Source organism: Idiotropiscis lumnitzeri, chromosome 1 (genome assembly GCF_059441095.1).
Source record: "Idiotropiscis lumnitzeri isolate Australia: NSW breed Sydney's pygmy pipehorse chromosome 1, RoL_Ilum_1.0, whole genome shotgun sequence".
NCBI lineage: Eukaryota > Metazoa > Chordata > Actinopteri > Syngnathiformes > Syngnathidae > Idiotropiscis > Idiotropiscis lumnitzeri.
Window position 1 is genome coordinate 17494539 of NC_142391.1, and position 27837 is coordinate 17522375.

The 27837-nt window shown below is 39.5% G+C and overlaps 1 protein-coding gene across 3 annotated transcripts in view; it reads left to right on the top strand.

Moving 5' to 3' along the window:
• alk (ALK receptor tyrosine kinase) overlaps positions 1-27837 on the top strand; it is a 306393-nt gene that overhangs the window by 151710 nt on the left and 126846 nt on the right. For all 3 annotated transcript variants that reach the window (XM_088294165.1, XM_088294324.1, XM_088294243.1), the window contains exon 4: positions 16848-17052. In XM_088294165.1, the coding sequence (XP_088150291.1) occupies positions 16848-17052 (205 nt within the window). The remainder of the gene's footprint in view (positions 1-16847; positions 17053-27837) is intronic.

Genomic DNA, 27837 nt, shown 5'->3' on the forward strand with positions numbered 1-27837 from the left:
TGCAGAGCTCTTCAACTGTTTTTTTTTAAGAAAACGTTGGCCCTCCTCTAGAGCTCTTATGACCATGCTGTGTATCGTTGTGTTGCATCAGTCTTAAAATATATGAAAGGACGTCAGAACTGGGTAACTGCTATTAGCAGGAAGGAATTTCATCCATCACCCAGTAAGGGTATTTTGCCTTATTGTTTTTCCAGTCAGGGGCAGGGCTGTTCTACCTGGGTAGTAAACCAACGTTATAGATGTTAGAGTCTAGTCAAACATTTTAGGGGCCACGTTGCCTCTCTCAGGGTACTTCGGGTGTTTTGGGTGATTTGATCGAGGCATAGGCAGACAGATTCGGGGCTCCGCAGGTGTGTTTGATTTTATTCATGAATATGAATCACTCTGAATCATTGTATAAATCAATTAATTGAACAAATTCTAATCATCCACTTAAAAATATTTGAGCAACACCCCTGTCACTTTTTTGTGTCATACATGGGCACGCAGACGGAGTGCAGAGAAGTGTCATGCAGAGAACAGCGAGTCTATTTCTGCTTCTGCAATGTCCAAATGGCCGTGCTCTCTGACCTCCCGGATTTTAATGCAACGCGCGATGCCATGATTATAGACAAGGACTCTGGTTCTTTCCATCGCACCATGGTGCACAATAGCGGAAATGCCCCAAGTCACTCAGTTCTAATTGCGTTAAGTTTTGGAAAATAACCAAAGAAAGTAAACTTTACGTCGGTATGCGTTGTCTGCTGGTGAAGAGGAATTTATCAGCATGATTGAGGAAATCCCGTACTTGTCCATATATCAGGTGAGATTGTTTTTTTTTTTTGTTTGTTTGTTTTTTTTACCCCCCTCCCCCCCCTTCGAGCAGTTTAACAGAAACTAAGATAACTTGTGCATGTTTGTGTCCTCTCCGGCCTGCGAGCAGCAAACCCCCTTTGCGGTCATGATGGCGTTAGGGAAGCAATGAAGTCACAAAGACAAAGGCGTAGATAAGATGTCTAGATGGGCTTCACTGACTGCTTGTTAGTTTAATGTAATGCTCAGGAGACGGCTAAATATTCCCATACGGACGCTTCCGTGTTTTGTTCTCGACTGTAGTGGGTGTCACACGGCACGTGCACTTCTGCCACATACAAATGTCACACATAGATGTGTATTGTACGTGTGTGTGTGTGTTTGTGCGGTGTGACTCAAATCTGGAAATACTCATTCGGCATTTTGTTTTTAATGACCAATTTGCTACTCAAGTCAAGTCACCACCCTTGTGTGCATAGCCCGAGTGCTTATCTATGTTTTCTCACTTGTTATTAAGACATCCTTGCGCATTGCATTCCGTCATGATTGCTTTTTCATATGAGAGCAGGTAATGCCAGCGGCAACAAATATTGATCCAGATTTGCCTTTCAGCGACGCTACTGATGCAGATATCCATTCATTTTCCGAGCCGCTAATCCTCATAAGGGTCGCGGCCATGCTGGAGCCTATCCCAGCTGCCTTCGGCCAGTACAGGTGTGGTGTCCTGTTTCTAAATTAAACTGCGGTGAAAATAAAGGAATGAGCGTCAAAAAGCAATGTGTGTGTGTGTGTGTGTGGTGCACGCCCGCATCACCGTGTGCGCTGAGAGGGTGAGAGCAGTGCCGTTGCTAATTCATGCAGCTTAGAGGGAACATTGCCTTTAAGTACAACATTTCTCAACATACAGCTGCAAGGAGTGCAGTGATTTCATCATCTATGATCCATAAGATGATCAAAAGATTCAATCTGGAGAAATCTTTGAACATTGATTCCTGATCTTCGATCCCTGGCGCAGCATTGCATTAAAAACTGGCATCATTGTTTAAAGACTCTTGCCAGATGGACTAAGAAAATATTTTGGAAAAAAAAAACATTGTTAGTTACCACAGTTTGTCAATACTGCTACAAATACAACTGAAGGCTCCACCATGAAAAGCAAAAGGCATATTGCAAGAACACAGAAGCACAATTGGCTTCGATGGGCCCGAGTTCATCTGAGTTACAAAGTAGACTCATGCAAAATGGAATAATGTGCGTGGTCTGACGAGTACGCATTTCAAATCATATTTGTAAATCATTGCCGTTGTGTCCTCTGGGCAAAAACGAAAAGCATCATTCGTATTGTCATCAGTGCAAAAGCCACCATCTGTGATGGTTAGGGATCGGTACCGAGCCCCGGTAGTAATCTGACTCCAAAGCTGAATTTTTAAAAATTGCTAAGTGACACCCTAAATGGTTCTGTTCACAGTGTTGGAGAAAGTACTCCAAAATTCATTTGCGATTTATTTCGACTATACAAATGTAATCTTGAACCTTCTATCCCTGGGATCTCATTCCTAACTAGCGATGAAATTTATGGCCGTCTAAAATGCATGCTCAAAATCAGAGATGAGCAACCTCCCCCCACTGCAGTGCCGTGCACGAAAGGCACTTATGACTCCTTCCTGTGCCAATGTCGGCTGTGTGAACATATTTCGACATGATGGGTAATTTTATAGAACAGAAGAAGAAGAATATAGGACGTCGTAATTGTGACCAAGCTTGACGCAACATTTTTTTTTTTTTTGCGACGACATTGCTTTAGTTTACAGTTTTAATACTCTTATTATTTCTACCACCCCTGCACACAATACATTGACATGATTCACTCTTGGCGTCCTAAATCTGATGAATGGTGCTAATGGAGTGCAATTGGCTGGTACAAGTCCAGGACGTACTCTGCCTCTTGTCTTTCGGGATCGCCTCTAGCTTCCCCGAAACCCTGAAGGACAAGCTGCATAGAAAGTAGATGGATGGATTGCAATCCAGCAGTGTCAGAAACGGCCGGTTGGTTACCATGGTAATGCCATTCTTCTTTTTTTTTTTGTTTACAAAGGAAATCAACAACAGTGACGATCCAGAGAGGCAGAGCACAATGAGTGGCTCTCAGTGGAGTACATTAAAACAAAGCAACATGGATAGACTTGGGCCTCCAGGGTACAGGTTGGCTCACTGCTAGTAAATAAAGAAATGTATAGCCTTCTGCCTCAACCTTATTTATGAGTGATGGTGATGAATTCCATGTGGTGACACACCAGGTTTTATGCCAAGACGGCTGTAACAAAAGACGTTCTGCAGGATTGGTAGTTCGCAAGTACTGTATCGGGATATTTAAGTGTAGAAATAGTCGTCACATCCATGTGGTTTATTTTACCTCACGAATTGTAACTTTGTTCGATTGCTAATGAAAACGTTCAATCTCATGAAATCTGTTTCTACAATGGCAATAATACTGTGCTGTATTTACAAGATTTTGGCAAAGTAGCAATATGTGACCGTTGTAATATAATGTGCTTTTTAGTAGTGAAGTGCATTTAATAATAAGTTCTTTTAGTGTGGCATTACTGGAAAACTGCAATAAAGTCAGGTTCAAGGTTATTTTAGTTAACAAAATTAACAACATAACTCGGCGTTAAGGAAATGTAATAAAAACGAAAATGCTTTTAAAAAACGAAAATTAACTGAAACTATATATTTTTATAAAACAAACTATAATTCTAGCGAGAATGTCCTTCGATTTTTGTCTTTATTTAACACTAATCTAAATAATAATTTAGTACACCAGCCTTTGGGGTTGTCGTCTGGGAGTTGTAGTCCTCTTAATGTGTGTCACACAGAAGCAACGTCATCAAGTCACTGCTAATAATTGAAAAATATAAATAACAAGAGCCAGTCACAAAGTCACAAATAATAACTCATCCTGCCAACGAAAATGAGAACTCAATACACTTAGTTGTACTGTCTTTGTAACGGTATTGTAATTTGTATGAGCAATGTATTTATGTTATTATACAATATTTAATATTATGCTCAGTAACACTGGTATCAAAACTGGAATTGAGTGCATTCTGGGAGAGACTCTCAAAAACATGTATTTTCCTTATAGTCAGTCAACCATCCTTTGTAAAAATGTACAGACTCAGAGAAGCTTTTTAGCTTCAAGCAAGTACAAACTGTATGTTTGGGTGAGAATGCATTAAGCATTGAGTGCGCATGAAGACATAAGGTATGGAGTGTTTTTCTGAGCTGGATTCTGTGCATCTCTCGCCGTACGGCCAATCTCAGTGCACAAACACAACAACCGACGACCCGTGACCCCTCAACCATCTGAAGAGATTTTCCATCAAGTGTGTTTACTGTTTGTTTGCTTCTCCAATTCTGTTTGGGTTTGGTTAAAGTGGGGTGAGAAAAAAGAGGGTGGCTTGCGTCCATCTCTGAGTGTCAGTGCATGCCTCAAGCACACACTAACAGCATGACGCCTCATGTATTGATGTAAGGGAGAGAATATGTTGCCCAAAGCACAGCGTGATGCCTGCTATCGGATAATAAACAGATGGACTTGTTGAGCGTGGCTGAGCACACATGCACTTGATTTCAGTCCGAGACTAGCAAGTACTAAATTATCACGGTCTTTCTCAGTACCAGTAAGTGTCAGCTTTTGTCTGCATGACATTAAAAGTCTCATACCAGACTTTCAGCTTGACTTAACAGCTACAAGCTGGATGAATAAACTTTGGCAGCCACGGGAATGGTAGCGCAGATTGCTATGAAGGTTTATTTTGAGATAAATAAATACATGCATGATGCCAAGGAGCTACAGTAGCTATAAAAAGTCTTACACACCACTGAATCTGATTTTTTTTTTTCTTACTATATTGTCCCTGTCCTGCGAAAAACAACCATCCGCTGGAGTGCTGGAGCCTATTGCAGCTGTCTTTAGGCATCAAGCGGGATACACCCTGAACTGGTTGCAGGCCAATCAGGCAGGGCACACGAAGACAAACGACCACTCGCCCTCACAATCACACCTAGGGACAATTTAGAGCTTCCATGCATGTTTTTGGAATGGAATTATGTTGTGAATGCTAGTGGTGTGCTGACTCCCGCCCAGTCTTTGAATGTGAATTCTGAACACAGCCACATCCCATTTGCAAGAGGGTGTGCAAATTTTTGCTAGCATATTTTTCCTTTTTTTTTTGTCCTCTTGAAAAGATTAAAAGAAGAATTCATTTGAGTTGTAATGGTGGTAAAAGTTTTGAAATTATTTTTTTGTACGTCACCTAAATGTGGCATTATGTGTGTTTATATGAAACCTTTAAATACATAACCCATCATGATTCTGGATTTTACTACTACTACTAAGTCAGAAAAGCCGCTTGTCCCATCTAATTCCAAGGTTCAAAACAGATGCACTTCTCCTATAGTGAGTGCAATCATAGAGTGGGAAATGGAAGGTTATAAGTAGGAGGGGGTTTAACTTTTTTGACTTCCTTTTTTTCCCCAGATATAACTCTCATTGAATGTCCTTTTTTTTGCTGCAAAAAAAAAAAACATCCATTGAATTCCCAAAAAAAAAAGCATTTTTGAAGAAAAAAAAATACAAATAAATCATCTCCCATTTTGACCACGCAATGGCTGGGACAATCCGGGACGAAAAGTGGAAGTTTTGAATTGTTATTGATCCAGTGAGCAATTTCTAACATGGAAGACATGTGCATCATCACATGCAACAAAGTGCTGTTTGTGTGCGCTTATGTGCCTGTCAAGATAATGGGTTTGAGAATGCTTCCCCAGGCAAGTGTGTCCTAACTGTTTCAAATTGGGATCCTTTATTCCTTTGACACCAATCTTCAACCCATAAAAGGCATGTCAAAAAAATTCCAGAACTAGTCTCATAAAAGATATTTCAAACCCAAACTACAAAGTATGAATTTTCCCCTTCAATGTGGACAAGAGGATTGAGCAGCAAGTCTACAAAGTGATCCTGCGGCTAGAATAGTTGCCTAACAACTCGTTTCTGCTTCACCATGACAATGTGCCTGTTCACAGTGCCCTCAGACTGTTCCTGCTAGAGAAATTAATATCCAGCCAACCCAATTGACTTCACCAATGGCCACGCCCCTTAAAAGTACACATGAAACACATCTTACAGTGTGTACAGTATTTTCACATCATGCTTATCATTTCTTTACATTGTCGTTTATTGTCTTTCATTATTTATTATACAGCATAGTGTTATTTGTCTTTGGCTGGAACAAATTCAACTCGAATACATATTTTGTAGACACACATCAAAAAACCAATGTACTATCAGTACAAACCACGGATGTGTGAAGGTCATTTGATGCGCTGAACCAAATTCTTGATTTGAGATGTAGTGCCACTACGGCAGTGTGTCAAGCCTATAATTTATTTTTTAGAAGCATTGAAATTTCAAAATCTCTATTTTGGGATACATACTTATTGGATGCCCCCCTAATTTGGATGTACAGTTGGCCCCAGACCTCTGCATTACATCGCAAAGAGAAGCTATGCAGAAAGGCTGAGAAAACAGTTTTCTGCAAACGACTCTGCCTCCATGTGGAATGGCCAGAAAACAGAACTAACTACAGTTGACCATCCCTCCAACCAGTGAACAATACGAGACTGGCTGACGATCTGAACATGTTCTACTGAAGATTTGAAAACCCTCCCACCACCGCCACGAGCAACAGCCACATTCACACCCTGGACTCCTCCCCCAACGCTAAAAAGCCACGAACAGCACTTGAGATGTTTCTTCATGTAGCAGAAAGTCAAGAAGGCCGCAGGCCGAATGGGGTGTCGACATCCTGCCTTAAAGTCTGCGCTGACCAGACTTTAAGGCAGGAAGATCTGAGTGAAGAGCTGGTTTCGGTCTTCACTCAGATCTTCAACAGATCGCTGGAGCTGCGTGAGGTCCCATCCCGTTGCAAACAGTCTACCATCATGCCAGTTCCCAAGAAAACTTCATCATGAGAACCGAATGACTACAGGCCTGTCGCCTTGACATCTGTGGTCATGACGTCCTTCGAACACCTCATGTTGGACCAGCTAAAGAACATCACCGGACCCCTACTGGACCCCCTGCACTTTGCCAACCGGGCAAACAGGTCGATGGATGACAGAGTCAACATGGGGTTGATCTAAATCACATTGTCCAGCTGCCCTTTGTCAACCTTCAAGTTCCTGGGAATTATAGTCTCTGGCCAATATTAGAATTAGAATTAGAATTAGAAATCCCTTTATTGTCATTGTACTCAAGTGTGCAACGAGATTAGACTCCATCCTGAAAAAGTCCCAGTAAAGGATGTACTGCTTGAGGCTGCTGAGAAAGAACGGCTTGCCATATGGGCTGTTGAGTCAGTTCTACACAGCAGTCACTGAATCAGTCTTGTTTTCCACCATCACAGTGTAGTTCGGTACCACCACAAAAAAAGGACAAGATCCAATTGCAATGAACGGTTGGGCCTACGGGGAAAAAAAATCATCGGTACCCTCCCTACCAACTCTTGAGAATTTGCACACTCCAAGAACCAAAACATCAACACAGAAAATTCTCCCGGAAATTCCTTGAGTGTTTTACATCCATAGCCATTAAAGATGATTGTGATTCTCCGATTCTGATTTCATGTATATTTGTATCCTACTCATTAGGGTGAAGTGAAGTTTTTTTTTCTTTTCTAACTGTTCATACTGCCCACAGTTTATTTTATTTATTTTTTTGCTTTTGCCATTGAATATCACTTCAAGGCTTCTTGTTGAAAGCAGCATTTTCGATTATTCCTTCATAGCAGTCCAGGCAGGCGCTTTTGGCATTAGGAAGCAAGGGTGGACTCTTTCCCAGTGGCATGTAATCCATCAGCTCCCTTACCTAGCTGAGAGGCTGCTCTCTGGCTGGCTGGTGCTCAGTTCACATCCAGTCCTGAGCTCGTCCTCCAAAACAATAACAAACATTCATATACTACGCCGGAGGAATAAAACTTCCCTCAAATTTCACATGCAAACACTTGATATTTAATTGGGGCAAATTAATTCAACATCAAGATGTAACACAAACTCTGTTTTTCAGTCAATAAAGAATAAATAATTTTAAAAAAGGATGCCTAGGAGGGTAATACTATTGCTGCCGAGCCTTTGACTGAGGAAGCCAAAAACATCCTTTAGATTTGTCCTTAACAATAGTCTTTTCCATTTGATTTCTGTCAACCACAGAAAGCAATTCCTATGAAAAGGTTACTGAGTGAAAAGTAATTCAATCAAACAACGTTGCTGTGCACTCCATTTAATCAAGCGTGAAAGCAGTCATTCAAGCCCTGCAATCTCAGTCCAATGGCAAAGAAAAGGGTGTGGTTCAGGGCAGTTCAGTTGAAATGGAAGACTTGGACTTGGAAAATATTAGCGACCCTGAAACAATACCGTCTCCTGGCAGGAATTTCTTCCTCTCTGTATGCACTGATTAAAAATGTGTTTTTGGCAATCATTTGAAAAATAATTTGACTCTTAATAAGTGCAAGGTGTTGCTGAAACTTATTATGGATCGCTGGCAAGTCTGTGGTTGAATATGATTTGCCTTGAATACTGAGTGATTAACTGAAATGATTATTTTCTTCAATTCATTCCTAAAAATGTTATCATGCAGATTAAGAGTTTTCAAAACACATGTTGCAATCATGTAAAAATAATGTGATTTCAATCCTTTAACACAACAAATAAAGTGAACAAATTTTCGTATTCCTGCATCAGTCACTCTTCCCTCAACCTGTGCACCTCGGTTTGCATCTGCTAAGCCCCGAAAATGCATCTTCCCTCTTGATAGTCTGGCGCCGTGGCTGCTTTAGACTTCCTCACTCAGAGAGAAAGAAAGTCAGGAGAACAACCAGGCTGAAAAGCATCGGTCCGACTTGACAGCAGTGTGTTGACGTTGGCTTCAGACAGGTGAGGCTGTTTAGAGCGCCTCATTGTCTGGTGTGAGTGGATGTCCGTCACGGAGAAAAGACGGAAGAGCAATGGGGGGGGACACAAAGTTCAATGGAATAGCCAGCCTGAGGACATGCTTGTGTGGCTGCTTTCGAGTGCCTTGTTGTTTTCACTGCGGTAAAGCCCCATGACAACACGGTGGAATATATTCCAGGCACCAAGAGGCTTTAAGCAAAAACATTTTTGCAGCTAAAACAATGTTATTTCTATACCTAAGCTCCTCGATTAAATAGCATTTTTTTCTCCAAAATTAATGGATAAAAAAGAAAATAACTAATTTGAGTTTCCTGATCAAAAAATATATAAACTGAGCTTGTTAGTAGAAAGGGGGCCCTCTTGACTTGGACCGATACTTTAAATGCTCACAGTGTGAACATGGAGCTGTTTCTCTAGTCGATTCAGTGAGAAAATAAATGCACACGCGACACCAGCTTGCATTAGTGACTTGTGACTGGTTCTTAATTTGCTCGTATGAAAGGGAACGCTTACCGCGTTTTCCTTTTACCACTTGATAAATAGTTGATTCAGCCTCAATGCCATTTATCAAATGTTGTGTTTTTACATCAATATATTAGAATGTCCTCTCTACGCTCTCCACACAGAGAGGCAGAATGGAGAGTGATGTGCAGGTTCTGTTAAGAAATAGAGTTGCTGAGTGGATAAAATGTTGCGCAGTTACAGAAGGGCGGGGAGTTGTGACGGCTGAGCTGTTCAGAGTTCATGACAGTTCAACAACAAAACTCCATGACTCTGCACGACCCAGTGACCTCCCAGCTGTGAAGCAAGCTGATAACTACTGTCAGTATTCAACCAGACTGCTTTGGGAGTTTTTTTTTTTTTTTGTTCAGACAGTCGATGATAGCTGATTTGCTGTTTTGCACGTTTCCCCTCTGACTAAATAATGTTGACGCCTTCAAAATGTAAATCTCTAATACTGCGGCGTCAAGTTTTGGTAACATTGTCATATTACCTAAACGGTTCTTGGAATTGAGACAACCATGTTTTGAGGCAACGGATTTGCCTTGGCACTATATTTCTGTGCTCAGCCCTGTACTTAGGAAATCCAGTTTCGTCACACAATCCATGAAGGTGCATATGAGATTTATAGACAACCGATGGGAGTGAATATGAGTTTACATGGCTGTCTGTCTGTACCGCATTTGCTTTGCGGTTGACTATTGAGCTGTTCAGAGAGTGTCCTGCTCTTAACCCAAGTCAGCAGGGATGGGCTTCATTTCACGTGTGAACCTGAATAGAAACACACAGTAGACATTAAATGGGCGGATTACTTTTGAGCGATCTCTTGCGGTGTAACCCAGGGATGGTATTCTGGGTTTTAAAACCCTGACAATATTGACAATATTTGGGTTTTAAAAGGTTTATTGAGTACAAGTAAACATATTCATTGCCCTGCACTCAATATGAGGGTTGATCGGAGATCAGCAAGAGATCAGAAGATAGGGCAATATAACTATTTATTCTACAATTAAACACCACCAAAAAAAATGCACCAAAAATAAAATTTAAAACCCAAAACAAGCTGATAAACATTAAATATAATAATATCGCTTTTTGCTTTTGATCCACTCAACCAGATCTGTGGAACGCCTACAAGTTGTCTGTTATCCTACTATTATCCCTGTTGTTCTAGTTTTACACCATTTACTTATGTAGCATTGAAGTTGTCATTTATTTATCCAACATGTTCTCTGTTGAAATTTACAAAACATTGCTTGTGAAATCACCACAGAAACATAATTGTGTGTTTGGACCACTATTCTTTAGTTCGCTTTAAACGACACGAAGCAGCATATTCATAAAAGGTTAAATATTTGCTTGTTGGATTTTTTTTTTTTTAAATTCTATTGCAATACGCCCTGTCCAGTATTGTTTCCTGGGAGCTGTTTCAAAGTGCTATTTTTTTTTACTGGGTAATAATATGGATAATTGATGTTTTTCTTCAGGCCCAAATCCCTTCCAGGCTCAGTTTAACATCAAATCTGTGCTGTGTATGCAAGAAAATGTGCTGTCCATACAGCCTCCAGCACTTTAACCATCGTAGCCAAGTGACTCTTTTATGTAAGGATCTGTGTTCATTTGGGAAAAGGGCCAATCTGGCTAATCCAGCACTATAACATGGAGGGAATAAGCAGGAGAGCAAATGATAGACATCAAATAAAATGGAGTACATACAAATAAATAAATGAATGAAATAAAGTTAAGAATAAACAAATAAAGACAAGAAAATATCTCTCTCTCTATATCCATCCATCCATCCATCATCTGTACCGCTTCTCCTCACTAGGGTCGCGGGAGTGTTGAAGCCTATCCCAGCTATCTTTGGGCAGTAGGCGGGGGACACCCTGAACTGGTTGCCAGCCAATTGCAGGGCACACAGAGACGAACAACCATCCGCACTCACACTCATACCTAGGGGCAATTTCGTGTGGTCAATCGGCCTGCCATGCATGTTTTTGGAAAGTGGGAGGAAACCGGAGTACCCGGAGGAAACTCACGCAGGCACGGGGAGAACATGCAAACTCCACACAGGATGGCCCGAGCCGGGATCGAACCCACGTCCGATGCTGTCTCTCACTGTGAGGCCATCGTGCTAACCAGTCGGCCACCGTGCCGCCCTCTCTCTATATATCTCAAAAGCTAATAATTTAATAGTAGGCTGGTGGGAAGTGCATCTATGGTGAGTGATATTTTAAAGCATTTATTTCTTTGAGAATGTCTTCACTTGAAAACGACCATCAGCACTCAAATAGGGTCCTGCATTTATTTAAAAATATGTATTTACCCAGGTATGTACAAAAGTCACTGTTAAGTAAATAATTCTGTGATTGATTTGCTCTTTGAAGCATTAATATTAAAAGTAAAAGTAAAACACTCCCATGTGCAGTCCTGCTGTATTGTTATTCAGTGAATTTTAAAGACTCCGCTTTTTTAGAAACTTTTGAGCTGGTACAACCAAGTAAAAAAAGTTAGGTCTGCCTGTTTACAAGTGCAGTACATTCCCATGCTTGAGGTTGAATTCATGTAACCCAAATGTTCGGAATAAATGGGTCGTATTTTCTCATACCTACCCTTGCTGACCTTTGTTATTTGCTTTAATTGTATAACTTGATCAAGTCTCTTCTAACATTCATGTTAAAAAAATTAATTGCAGCATTTAAGAAAAATCCATAAATAATTGTGACTCAAAATTTTCAACTTCTTTTTGTTGAAGCTTGTAACAAATATTCACTTGAATCATATCTTGGAATTAATATAACAAATAATGGCAGCCAGACTAAACTACTAAACTAGGAAATTCATTCTAAAATACTACTAGAAGAATGCAAACACAATTGAAGTGCAGAGACAATTTAGGATTGAGATTTAAAAAGAAACTCCATTCTGGGTCACTTAAATTAAAGATAAAGTTCAAGTTCACCAGACTTCACGCCATATGTGCATCCATTTTTTGGTACAGCCTGTATATATAGAACATCTCTCTAGTCTTGAGATTTCTTTGCAGACAGTGCAGGTTGAAGACAGCAAAATAGCCGTAGAACATGAGAGCCTGCTGTTTGCTTCACAGCGGGTACAATGTTCCTTTCTTTGGGAACACAGCACAAGCAAAATTGTTGGTACCATTTGGTCGCAGTGGGAATCTCATGTCAATTCAACATCAATATGACGTGAAATCGCAGAAGGTCCCGAAAAACTGATGATGGTCGGTGTACAGTGACTGAAGTTTTTCCTTAATCGAGTAATTGCTTTGTCCCGTGAATTTATTCTTTCCTTTTTGACATTTTTGACTCATTCAGTTCTGACATGAAATCGTCATATTGATGTTGAATTGACATCAGATGCCCACCGGGGTGAAATGTTGAAAAAGCCACAATAATCACTGAAATAATTTCAAAGTGATGAGACTGCAATTTGTGGAAACATTGACCCGACTGCTCACAATGCTTCTGGACAATGTGCTTGTGACAAAAGCGGGTTTTCACACAGGGGATGGCTACATTTGAAAACTGCAACCGTCGTTATTTTTACCAGCAGGGTATGGTCAACAGTATCAAATGCTTTGGTAAGATCATTAAATAAGGTTTCCGAGTATTTTCCATAGTCCATAACCGAAGTTTTATCGAAGAGGTAACTTCAATGACTGCATTTGTGTGTGGCAACTCACGAGTTATAACTTAAGTGCTGCCTCGGGTGGTCACAGCGCGGAGTAGAAACACTTTGCTCCCCCCTTCCCGTCTTTTGTTGTGCTACCCGTCACACAACTTAGAGGCACCAGGTAAAAAACGGAGGCCAGCAGCATGCACACACATATACACGCACGCACACACACGTATAAGCAGCACAGGACGATTGATCTGAAGGGTAGCAGAAATGAAGAGGATCTCTATTGCTCCATTTTCAGGACAAAAATAATACAACGGCAATCTGAAAAGGAGAGTAAAATATTGAGGTAGCACAAAACATTCTTAGAACTTTTAAGAAATCACCCGTTAGAAACAACTACTTTGTTGCTGCAGAAACTTAAAGAGGAAGAGAGAAATCCCAAACTCCCTGCAGACTCAGACCATCCAACCGAAAGCCGGGTTTTCTGGTCGGAGGCCTTTCTGCCTGGCAGACAACTTCCAGGGAAATATAAATGGTGAAAGTAATACTTAAATTATCCTCAGCATTTTTTTTTTTTACAAGTGCCACTGGCCATTTGTTACTTTAAGGAGCTCAAAATGTATATTGATGCAATATATTTATCCCATGCACATGCGTTTCGTCTTCCGCACTATTATAACACAGCACTGGGAAAGGATTCCGTGAGCATAACTTATGATAAAATATTTTCCATTTGCCTTTAAGTGTTCCCCAAATTCCCGTTTTTTATACAATTTGCCCCTCCCCACCTAGACCCCTCCCCCCTCACACACACACACACACACGCACACACACAAAAAAAATTAAAATTCAGTCCGATTTTAGGAATAATTTTCCTTGGGGAAACCAGAGCCATCAAGTCCTCCTGGGACCATGCGGGCATTAATGTCCCTTCAGTATGTTAATGTGGTGAGTCACAAAAGGGGTCAAATAGTCTTGTAGCACCAATCAACATCAATCATCACTGAAAACTAGTAGCGTTAGACTAAAACTAGTAACTGCTGCACTGACTATGGCTGATGAGGGGACTTGGGGAAAAATGCGGCGCATGTAATGTACAGTAGGTGGGTGGTGAAGTATTAGAGCAGAAGTGATTTTGTCAGACACTCTCAATTAACATGTAATATTTACACAACTTTCAGCTTGTATGTGTAATCAGGAGAACTGGAACCAGCTGAGTTGGTCATAATTAAAACCAGCTGGTCCTGTGCCTTTAAAAGCCCACTAATACCATTGCTTAATTCTCCTGCTGCATAGCGAACGTTCTCCTCACGATAGCTTACCTTGAATTGGAAATCAGTTACAAGCACTTGAACTACCGGGGAAGTTGACTCATATTGAACTCTTACTTCACAACAATTCTGCTGCAGATGGAAACCTTCTACTTACTGGCAAGTCACTGAAAGCTCATTGGTCCACTCAAAATTACTGTTGTAGATCACTCATTCATCCATGTACTATCGCAGATCTGTTTTTGATAAACCCCTGGACACTTGCGTAACACCCATCAACTCATCGGTGAGTCAAAGCCGACCAATTATGTTGAAGGATTTTTTATTTTTTTTTACCCACAGTGCAGTGTTAAGCTTTGTTTTGGTATATATATAAATTTATATATATAAATTGGATTGTTGACTTTTTTTTAAAATGGAAAATTTGATTGTATGTAACAACCTTGTTGTGCAACTTGGAACACTGACTAAAATTGAACATAGTTTTGAACTGATTAATCGATAAAGTGGACTACTCTCTAGAAATATATTTAAGACCATTGGACTTAGATGAAATGTGAATTTATATTTAATTTATAAATACCTATGTATAATTGATTAACTTGAAATACTTTATAATGTATCTTTTGAAACTTAATGTTGGTGTCTGTGAAATTATTCCCACTTTGAGGCTCGATAGCTGATCCTTGTCTGAATAAAAGTAGTGAGCGTAGCCCACTAGAGTTACATATGCATTAATTAGGCTACCAGCAACAGGTGTTTGCACTGTAATCACCACTCTTGCAAATGTTGCAAGGTAAAGCTTTTAAGACCTGGGGAGGAATTAGAGGTAAGACCTTAAACCCGATATACGGTCGGGTTCGGTCCGGGCTTCTTTCTTACAAATTTTTTTTAATAAATATTCATATATTATTTATGCAAAAAAAAAATTGGGGATATTAAAATAAGGAATGACATTATAAAATAAATAATTTGGATCGAACAGAAAAATGCTCTGTATTGTAATTGCTATTTAACGACTAAACACAATAAAGCCCAGAGAACTGATCCTGCTGTAGTTCCTCTTCTTGTCAGAGGGGCACGTCCATGTGAGCACAATATCTTGAACAAATCTTTCCAGCATTATTTCAATGTGTAAATGCATTTATAATCATTATAAAAACATGATTATTTTAATATTAAGTACTTTTTTTTCTGCCAAATCGAAGATATTAAAATAAATGTCAAGCGGGATACTCCATTTTGCCAATGAAATGAAGCATGAATTATCACACCTGATAGAACAGTCACCCAAACATAAAAGATGCAAATGTTTATTGAAAATGTATCTTACAGTCATGTTCAACCGGGAGAATTTTTAACAAAGCGGAAGCTTTAATTTTTTATCAGTATGCACAGGCATCGTTACAAATGTGATCACACAAATCACAACCAGTCCCTGTTCCCAGAGCGGTGATCTGTCCGGTTCTGACTTTCGCATCTCTTCCCTTTCCTCCTGCTCCCGAGTCCTCACAAATAAAATAAAAAATTTGAGTTTGTTTCAGGCTCGGGCCTGAGAATCAAGTTAATTTCTCGGGCCTGGTTGATCTTTAATACCCGCGATTCTGGGTCGGGTCGGGCTGGATTGAATGTAATATGACTGAGACTGAATAAATGAATAAGCGTACCAGTTGTAAAATAGTTTGTGGTGACAGCAGAATGGGAAATATCAAGATTCAATTGAGCAAATACAAACATCTGACGTTTGCGTGGTGCTTTCATATCCTTTCCCATCCAACACAACATATAAATTGCATATTGCCACAACTAATGGAAAAAGCCGGTTTAAGTGCAGCCGTTGAGATGCACAAAGCAGACATGTGACCCAGTTTGGAAAGTATACTTTAACACAATCTGATCCTCGGTTAAGCTGCTTTTACTGTTATCGAGAAGAGAGACTGATCTGTAAACAAAATGTAATAGGAATGAAAAGAAATATCAATGTGTTATAAAGCTATTTGAAGGGCCATTTTTTTTAAGCACATCAAACTGTTTTCCCCGCCACAAGAAAATAATCCACAATGTCACGGTATCTTCATCTTGAATACCTCCTGAGAATAATGAAATGTATTAATTCTGTCAGATTTGGTTTTGCAATATTAATTTCAACTCATCAACAGTAGATTCTTTAACAGGGTACATTAAACATTTAGATACTTTTCAAGTTGAAAACTCTTTGTGATCCTCCACACACTCACTTCCTGCCTGAATGAGCACAATTGGTTTGAAAGTGAAATGAGACTTCATATCAATGCAACAGAAAAAAATTATTTTGATTTGATTTTATTTATTTATTTTTCTCTCGCCCCTCACCTACACCCATTTTTTACTTTTTCCTCCACCAAGGCTCTTGGTAGATGTTTCATTTCATGCATTTTCAGAATGTGCTACGATTCACCCTCATCTCCTAACAAGTTTAAATCAGGCACGTCAGCACAGTCATTTCACTCATGATTATCATTTGTGAATATGCTTAATCTTTCTTGTGAACTGTCTATTTATAACAATATGAAGCACCACCAGAAAATGATTGTGTCGGTTTTTGTAATCAAAGCGTTCAGGTTTTGTGTTTTCTCCTCATCTTAGGTCAATTCTTTTGGGTGAATGGTTCCTCCTTTGGGGGTCCGTGGGTGCTGAGTCCTTGGCTGTGGAGCGGCCCAATTTCCTGCAGCATCGATTTGGCCTTGTACCTGAACCCCGAGCAAACTGGCCAATACACCATATGGCTCATTGAGCGGTACAAGCCACGACTTGCTCTCTTCTCAACTGACACCTTACCTCCAATGACGGGGTAAGTCCTGGTTTTGGGTTGTTGGAAAGTATAAACCTGACCTTGAATAAGAATCATGGAGGTGGCCCAATTACTCCATGTATCTGATCTGATTGGTGGGAAAGTATTCCATTTTCCTAGCACGGGACTGAGTTTCAACATATACTTTCTTGGATTGAAGTAGTTTTCCAGAAATGGGTGGCTTTACAACATAACTGAACACAGATTTAGTGTTGCGTGCGCTCCATGTTCTTAGCGTTAAATGCAGGACTGGATTTTTATTTTTTTTTGGCACACTTCACTACAAGCTCAAGCCTGTCCAACAAACTTCCACATACGGTACACAAACGATATTCAATCCGTTACTCAATACTCCCAAAATCGGAGTGGGATGATTCCACCTTCCTCAAAAGCAGCATTCGTGTTGATATCGGAGGCAACAATTTGTGAAATGAGCACCTGCAGTGATTTGAAAAACGATTTGTCAGCCGATATGCCGACACAGACTGTCGGGAACAACCTCCTTGAAAAACTATTTTATTAACAAATTACTATTAGATCACTCTTGAATTATGAACTCAATACGATGCAGTATTAATTTATGATTTATAGGCAAAATATTAGTTTGTTTTTGGCAAATAAAGCCCAGTCGATTGTTCAGGAATCTGTCATCTTGTGAAGACAATGATGTCTTCCTCATCTTCGTCATGTGCATGCATATCACCATGAAAACACACATCCTTCGGCAGCAGAATGGTGGCGAACTTTTTGCATGTGACAGGTGAGATTTTGTTTGTGTGCACTCATTTGTAGTCAAACTGTGTCATCCACCCACACCATCTCTGCCTCAGCTGTTTGGAGACAAATTCACAGCAGCCCCGTTCCAAGCATGGAGGTGGTAGGGTGTGAAATTCTTGAGAAAAGATGGTACGGGATAAAAGAATGACGCCAACTGTGGTCAACTTACCACCTGTGCGCTTGCATTTTAATTTTCATGTTTGCTAACCAAAGCCATCCTTGTGGATTATAACTTGGTGAAAAGCCTTTTGTTATGAAAGATGCGCTTCCGGCATATCACAACTTTAGTGTTTTTTGACTTCATAATCACTCACTTAACTGACTTGCATTAAAACAAATGCATTATAAAAATTATAATATAACAAAACCGAATCATTACTCACATTATTGCATCACTGTCCCCCCCAGACGAAAATATAAAACAAAGAATATACCTTTTTGGTCACAAATTGATTAACTATGTTTAGCGCTTGGTGGCCAAAGCAAATTTTTAATCATATCTCATGATATCTACTGTGAGTGTATTTTCCAAATGTACATGATCTTTGTGTGAGACTGAAGATTACAACAGAATGACAATATACAGTGATGAACATTGTCGTGGCAGGTTGAACATCTCTTTCATGATCAACAAACCGAAGAGGTAGAGGTTTAAAAGATTTTAAACAAATCAGTTCATATTATTATGCTTTATGGACTTAAATGGTAGTATTCATAATTCACCTTAACAGGCCTAATCTGTTTTTCATTATGGCTGACTAGCTAAGTGATGCATTTTTATTAAATACGGAATGTGAGCCACAACAAATGTGATTCATCTTAAGTGTTCGTTAAGCCCCATGGAGTCAGCACTCAGTTGCTCACGCAAGATGTGGAAGGAGATCCTCCAAAAAGGCGCACCAAGGACTGCGTCTGCCAAACGAGAAAATCGCCACATAGTTCAATTAGCTTATCCCGAGAGCGGTAGTCCTGTTCATTGAAACATTTTTGAGGTGACAGAAACTAAAGTTCTGACAACATATCATCTTTTGAGAATGGACAGGGACATCCAGTTGCCACACATGCAGGGTGAGGTAAAGCAAACAAACCATGGCTTTTATGTGGCTACTAGAAGCCATCATTTTCTGTCTGTGGCGTTACAATATGTGTTTGCCTCTTCCACTAACACTTGAGGCACTACCTAAAGTGAAAACCCCTTATATAGTAAACCTTTACGGTTCCTGGCAACAGTGCATGTGCAATCTGTAAAAGTGAACAAACAATTTAGTACCCACTATTTGGGATCTTTGTAAATCAGGCTCCTAAACTTTCAAAACGAAATGCATGAGGAGCATTAGTGATGCTACATTCGTTATTGTACTTTATTTATTTGCAAGTCAGGCTATTGGTTCAGCACACAATAATACAGGTGTGTTATATATGAGAGCATCACAAATCGTGTATGTTTGTGCTAAAAGCTGTCAAATAGCGGTTTATTCAGAATCTTCAGGATAGCAAAAAAAAAAAAAAAAATTCCCCGGTAGTTTGAGCCACTATACCAAAAAAAAAAAAAAGGGATATACTGTACACAAGCACAGAGTTGTTAGGCAATGTAAGATCCCGATTAGTGCCGTAGTACTGAATAATGAAAGCTGTGCAAAAGATGCAGAGTCATCCAGCAGCATCAAGTGACCTGTAATTGAAAATACGATGCAGTCGTCACACAATTTAAAGTGTTAAATAGTGGCAAGCAATCTAATACATCTTTATACATGCACGGTAGGGCTGGGATGAATGGTTTACCTTCAGATTTCCTTTCGATTCAAATCCCAACACTTGCGATAGTTCGAATTATATCCTGATTATTGGTTATACTGCGATTTGCGATTCAATATCACTGTTAATGCTATTCTTCCTCAAACAATACAATGTTTTCTAATAGCATTTTAAAACAATTCAAAACATAAACCATAAGAACTACAAAAGTGAAATCCAATACTTCAGTCAATGCAGCCAGATGCGTCACTCCTGACTCACCGCAAAAAAATGGCTCTATGCTGGGGGAATGTGGTAGCTTTTGCTTTTTGAAAAATCACGAAAATCGATTGTGAACTTTGACGTGATTTTTTTTTTCAAGTTCACCAAATAAAATCACAGTAGTCGAGTGAATCGATTTTTTATTTATTTATATTTAATTATTTTCCTTGCATTCATATGCCCAGTTTTGATAACAGGTTGTTTTGGGACAAATGGCTTCCGCTAGAAAACACAATATCCCTTTTGGTCGACCATTAACGTTGCATCATCAAAAAGAGCAATCAATCTTTTTTTTTAGGTGTGTCAATAATTTGTAAAAATAACACCCACACATGTGGACTTACCAATAGTATAGATTTGGGAAACAAATATTAAATGTACCACATTATGACATAAGAGGCTCATTAACTTCAAAACTCAGAAGAGGACATTACACCCAGACATCAGGTGAAACGGTTTGATGTGACCTTCTGTTAAATTCGGAAATTTCTTTTCTGTGCAACCCAACCATGCGGTAATCCCTTCAACCTGCGTGTCTACATCTCCCAGGCAAGCTCTAAAATATAGAGTTTGGAAATCAGACTAAAAGTTCTTATATTCGTTGTTTGCAAGGATATGTGAAGGACCATCTGCCATCGATATGTCACAATGTACATTATACAATAGAGCTTTCTACCGACATAGCTATTGTTTGTGGCCTGCAAAAATAATCTTTGATTTTGTCACTTCGTGTTAAAGAAGAAAGAAGGATGCAATCGCAGACATGGGACAAAGCTCTAACACATCGGAAAGTAGTTGAGTCAGTCGTCTTGTCATGTGGATTATAGAGAGGTGCCGTCTGATGTTGCCAAATCTGTGTGTGAATGTCTGGCTGTGAAATGTGGCAGACTACACTACAGTAGTAGCACCACTGTGACTGTCCTTTCCCACATGCAAGGGCATTTCAGCATTAGAGCTGAACGATATATCGTATCATGATACAGCTATGTTGCAGAGACCGATTTCAACGCCGCACTGCCTGCCCGCATAGCAGCTTTGTCTTTTTTTTTTTTTTCTGGGATTACATCCTCAAAATGTGTTTCACGCTACTGCTTCACTCTGTTATATGCGCCAGCAGCGACTGATTGGCGTGCTGCATACCCGAGGTCATAAGAATCAATCTGTTTCCCTGCCCTGCAAAGCAGAGCATTTACAAGTTACAATAAGTTTGTGAGCCGGAGCATCCTTTGTTAAACAAATTGTGAGTGAATTTGAAGGACAGTTTGAAAAGGGTGGGTTTGAAACCGTGATTGTTTCTGCCCATGTCTAGGCAGTTCCAAATGTTTTCGAGAGGGACACAGCAACAACGGTTCTGTATGTAGTGCCACTGGGAAAGAAGGTTTGAGCCAGAGAAAGCGAAGCTCGGTGGGGAGTGCACCAGGTCAGTGAGTTAGGAAGGGGCCTAGTGATGAAGGGTTAGAATGTGAGAAGGCAAGGCAACACAAGGCAAATTTGTTGATATAGCGTATTTCATACACATGGCAACTCGTTGTGCGGCACTAAACCAGCTTTGAATGCATTGAGACTGTGTTTTTTTTTTTTTTTAGAATTGCAGTGGTGTGGCTATGGATTGGGACTCCCTTAAGAGACAGTTGAAAAACTCTTGTTTGCAAGAAGTCAGATGGGATATGCTTATCAATGACTAATAAAGCTTTTGCTGCTGGTGCTGAGTGGAAACTGTGCATTGTAGCACCACCAGTGACCCCTGAGAGAATGTTCTAGACCACATGCGGCCCGTTAAACGTTTTAACTTGAAAAAAATTAAACGAATAAACCTCGTGAATGGTTTATTTTCTAAATACAGTGGTTTTTAAGAGACATATATATTGTTGTAATGCTTTTGTTCACTTTCATTTAAAATTAAATGTATTTTTATTCTCCGTTGAGGTGAGGTAACCAAAACATTCCATCCATCTGTTCCTGGTCCGGCCCCTCTGTCAAATTTTAGAACCCATTTTGGCCCGCCAATCGAAAAATTTGCCCACTCCTGTTCTAGACTCTCAAATTCAAATTTCAGCTTCCTTTACTGGCCTGGACAACCTAACAAAGAAGCAGGCTTGCAGAATGGGCAACAATATTTCACACAACAGGTCACCAAATTGACGAGCGATGTTCAAATTGAGTTTTTTCCTGTCACAGGATGAGGATCTGCCGCGCTGCAAGCAACCGGGGAGTAGTCACCCAAGCGAACAAATACATGTGAGAACCACGGCGCGTGGTCTCAGTTGGCGCTTTGTCCGTCCGTCAGTGTTCCAAAGTTTCCGGTGTTCATTTATTCACAAGTAAAACGTGAGTCCGTCAGTGACGGACCAACGGACCGTCCACCTCTGTTGGGGACTCTTACTATTGTACTCAATTGGCTTGGATGAAAAAAAAACAAGTAGCATGTGACAAAACGCAAAATCATTTCATTTCAACTTTAAAATAAGTTGAGGTTTATAGACAGTTCGTTATTCCTTTACTTGTGATCAACCTCAGTGTGGATCAACAACATTGCTACATTTTGTGCCGGATGTCTGCTGATTTGTCATCCTCCTTAATAGGCCGGGAAGAAAATGTTACAGTCTCACAGAAGTACTTCTAGTCTATCCAGAAATGAAATGTTTCTTGTGATCATCTTCTGACACTCTATAGCGCGTTTTCTCATTCTTTCTCCTGTTTACAGCCTTTGCCGACAGGTAACATCAAATGCCTTGCAAATTGACTGAATTCAGAACGTCTTTCCCCATGAAACTGTTAATTGAAGTTTCAGTGTAAATTCAAAATGAAATATAAAGGAAGTCAAAGATTTTGAGTTATGAAACACTGACCTTAATTTTGTGACTAAAGTGTTCATGTATTCCAACCGGTTCTGTGAGCGCATCAAAAGTCAACTTTCAAATTTGGAAGAGTTTAATCCAACTGTGCTCTGCTTAGGACTATTTTCAACCGTGCATTCTTTGAGATCTGATTGTGATCTTGTGGTGAATGAAAAGCAATTCAGACAGTCTGTCATGCTGACATGACCGCACATCCAACACGGGTTGATCGGTTAACATACAACCGATCAACCCGTGTTGTCGGTGTGGACGTGCACACATTCCTCGCAATGCACCGCCTGGATGTCTCAGTTGGAGAGGGACGGCTGAATAAATCTTTTCTCTACGGTTGTGCCTTTGATGCCATAATTTGCTTGGAATCCTGTGTGAAAGTGGCGAGGTCTGCGTGAGAACGACAGTTGCTTTCGAGGCTCGTGGCAAGTGAGTGTCGGGTGTTAGAGTTCACAGGCTGGTTGTGGCCGGTGGCATTTTTGTGTCTTTCCCAGGTTGACATCAACTCCAAACACAAGACAGCAATTTCCAAAATATATTTTGAATGCCATGTATTCGGTTTCCATGCAAATAGAAACTTTTTTTTCAGCATGTTTTCATTAAAATCAGTGTTCACATGATGAGTAAATGATAGCTTGCTCAGTTCAGAACAAAATTTGTTTGGATTCTGACATGCATTAATTAAGAATTATTAATCACGCACGCTTCCATATACCAGGACGTCGCTTCCTACTTTTTCAGGATTGCTTCATGTGGTCAAGCTTTACTCTGAATTCACCATTTCCCAAAGCATTTAGGAAGAAAAAACATTGGCTTTGGCCATCAGCCAGCAAACAGATGTCCTGTGCAACAGCAGTCACAGACCTTCAGCCTCAAAATCGACATTATAAGGATGGTGCCGGGATTAGGAAAACATAACTTTAACTCACCAAATAAATTGAAACCGAAATCTGGTAATCAGGACCATTAATGCAGTTCATACGACAACCGGAAAGATGCATTGGTCCTCCAGATAAGCGTTTTTTTTTTTGTTTGTTTGTTTGGACAGCAGCTGGGTGTCATGAGCACTTCTTCTTTGGTCCATTCCAGATGGATAATCACCTCCCATCACTGTTGTTATTTGCTTGAATGATTACCGTATTTTGGCTGGCTGCTCCAGAGGAGTTGAGGTGTCGATTTTGCCAAACTTTTGACACCCTGGCTGGTTTAGGATTTTAAAAAGATGCTTTGTTAGGCAAGGATTCATCCACGTGTGTGAACCATGTTTCATTCTGGGTTATGGGCAGCTAGGCAAATGATTTCTTGTGGTTTTCTGTGACTCTTGTGCTTGCAATGCGGATGGGGTTGGGCTTTCCAATTGATTCATGTCATTTAATATTCTTGCCCAGGCTCATATTTGGAAAAGGAACAGATTGTCGTTATGATACCTTCATGGGTGCCTCTCTTCTACATGTTGCCACTTGAGCTGCACTCATGCATATGTTCATTATTTCCAAGCACTCAATTACAGCTTCAATACATGGCCTGCGGCACCTGTGCCGCACTCTCCTCTACGGCAGCTGCAAAATGTGCATATCGGGATTTCCACTTATAGGTTCTCAAATTGATCACCAAACAAACAGATCAGCTGGAGATGGGCTCAATCGCCACATGCAAATTGGCTATTAGCTTTTCTTTAATTAAAACTGAAATTGGAGATTTTTTTCCCCTGCATGCTCCAGTGGTAACGTCATATAGAGTAATTGTAAACGTGATGAGGCAAAAAGTAAATTATTAAAATAGTAAACGCATTCAGTCTCTGCATGGAAGCTGACAGTCCTTTTGGAAAACAACTTTTTCTTGTCGTCACAGACTAAACTTCTTGTGGTTGTTAGTACAGCTGCCAATAAGATCCCAATCTGTGCAAGGTCGTGGCTCACGGCGTTATAGAGGTAGAGGTTATTTATGTAAGGTAATGTATTTTTTCCGTTTTCATGTTGAGAATTTTAATACACAAATATGAATAGAAAACTAGATTAGCCTGTGCGCTTTAGCAGCTGGCGAACCAAGTTTAAGTGGCCATTTTTGGTCAGTCAATGCTCCATCAAAGAATTCAAATGTCATTGCATTATCGAACTTCATTTGTAAAATAAATAAATAGATTAAATAAAATATCAATACTGCAGAATCCTTGAAACTCAGTTTTTTTTTTTTCCTCACAAAGTTCCGAAACATATGTGATCTATCCATAAATATGGGCAATTAAAAAGAAGCTCAAAATATCTGTTATATTTGTAGGTGTAGTGGTTTGAATAATGGATAGATGGCTCTATTTTTGTCTAAAAGGGGCTATATGGCTTTTGCGTTTGTTCTTTGCACACAATTCCCTTGCTGATGAACTCACCAGTGATGCAAGAGACTGGGAATCTCATTGTACAGTTAAGTTAATTATGAATGGGAAACCCTAACCAAAGTTTTTGATCCATGATTGTACTGTCTTGAGGTTTTGAAAATCTCTGACATAACTACTCAATGCATCATCAAAAAAAAAAAAAAAAAACAGCTTGCGAAGGTCATGTCTTACCTTCTCCAGGGAATAGCTATCAGCTCATTTCAAGATCTTTGGAGGAGAGCTGTGAGGCTGCGATGAAAAACAATACTCATGTACTTGTCGAGAAAATCACACGCTACCACAAAGCTGCTCTCTGACACAAGGCATGTTATCTCAGGAGTCTCTCAACATCTCTCAAGCCACACAGAAAACAGGGCATGATTGCTAAGTTTGTCGATGGCTCAGTCATTAACTGTAAGGAGCCTAATTTGAATAAACCACGTACAGCCCGTCAAGAAATAGACTTGATATGGTATATATTTGAAGATTATGACTCAATCTATTCAACTGTAAAGCATCATAATTCCTTCACGGTCACTTTGGACTAACATTTCAATGCTTCCATTACGAAATATCATAGAGTATAAATTGCATGAATAATTTCTCCGGCAGGAAATTAATCCATTTTTAATTTCAGGTAGTAATACAGATGTGTCATGCCCTGATGTTTTTTTTCTTCTTGCCTGTGTCATTTTCATGCAAACCTTTTGAATTGTGGTTCTTTGTTTCAAAAAGTCCTCTGGTGTTTTTGAGGAAATTTGAGGAGAGAGTCTTGAATTATTTGGCGTTGTGTTTTAATACTTGGCAGATAGTCTATTTTTAATCAGTCCTCACAGCATGTCTTTTGTTGACACATGTCATTTTTTCACTAAGCAATTTCTTAAATAAAAATCTCTCTCTCTGAAGATGCATTCACAACTATGAACGCAAAATCAAGAAAAACTCCTTACCTGAAACTTTGGTGAAAAAGCGCAACTTTCCAGCAGCAATTATGTTTTAAAAATGCACATTTCATATCAGCTTGGGGATTGTTTTGCCTGAAATGGCTCCGCAGGCACCTCCCTACTGGAAAAAGTTGCGGTAGCTGAATTCACAAATAAGAAAGTCCTCCCATCACATCCTGTTGTCAACGATGGTAAACCTTGACAGCAACCAGCTAGTACCGTGCAATCCAAAATCCGGACCTCCTGCACGAAAAGCAGGCGAAAACTATTTTGCTCTAAATTCAATAAAATAATAGATTCTAAAAAAAAATGTCGACAAGCTCTTCACGACTTCTACACGTAAAAACTATTGAAAGAAGCATGGACATCCTCATGGAGGCGATGGAGTCGAGGACTGGAGCACAGAATGAATTAAGGTGAGAAACCTTTTTTTATAAAAAATTAAGCCGAGAGTTGGGCAGTCGTCTGACGTAAATGAATCATTGGACATGTCTTTGAATGTTTATTGATGTTCAATCATCAGACAATTTTGAACTATATGCAGAATTATCAGATGAAAAAGTATCACTAACTCCCTTGTGTACAAATTGTTTGAATCATCTTACTTTGTTATAATCACACACAAAATGATTGTTATATATTTATAACATATTATATTTCTTTCACATGCTCCTAATAACATTTAAAATTTGTTTTGAAAATGTGATTATGTGCTATTATATTATATCAAGGCACACAGTTGGGGGGGGGAAAGTCTAAGCGTGCTTAATGTTTTCTCTTTCTTGTCAGATTTGTGAAGCTATCAACATCCCGCTGTCTTTTAGTGACCACCCAGCTATGAGAAGATCTCTGAGAGAGAAAGTCATCAATGGAGGAGTCATTTTGGGATATCGCCAGCTTGAAAAAAAAATGTAGATGCAGTCTACCAGAAAGAAGAAGAAACCAGAAGGAACCTCATTGAGGAAAAAGCTTGTTGCTGTCATATTGAATTCAACTTTAGATGCGGAGAGATATGTGCTAATTATCACTTTTCAATAAAGAATATACACATTTCTATATTCAAACGTATTTTGTAAAAGTCAACTTCAAATTTGTAGAATGTATAAACTTACCTTACCTTTATCCAATTTCGTATTTATTTCTGTTTAATTATTTAATCTTTAATTAATCTAATTTATATATTTAATTAAATTATTGTTGTATTGCACTGGAGAGGAGAGCTCTCTAATCTCGTTGTACACGGTACAATGACAATAAAGAGCTTTCTCATTCTTATTTCTGATTTATTTCAAGTTTTAGGAAAATTGCCCACGAGATCCGGCATTTTATGGCCTCTACACACGAGTGATAGACCGATATGTTTTTTTGTTGTTTTTTTTTTCGTGAAGGATGAAAGCTTGTTTAGTTTAAAACCCTTTCAGCACATGTTTATTCAACAACTTTAGTCATTTGCAACATGCTAAAGCTTTTTTAGATTTTGGAAAATAGACAACTTAGTTTTAAAAGTCTAACAAAAAGTGCATGAAGCTCCCATGTCTTATAGTTCAATGAAAACAAACATCTCTTTCAAGTTTACTAGGGCAAATACTTTTCTATTAGTTGTGAGTAATAGACTGATTTGTTAAAAGACACCCGCTTCTGATCAGCAGCCAATCACAGCACACATATTGATGAACAGGCATTCAAACGCACAATCAAAAGCTGTTTTTAAACTAGTTAGCAGTAACCTGGCAACATCACAGAAGTAACATGAGAGCTGAGATTTTTTTTTTTTTTTGCATGTTCTCTTTAGAGCAAAGTCCCCATTATGAGAATTTGCCAAGGCGAT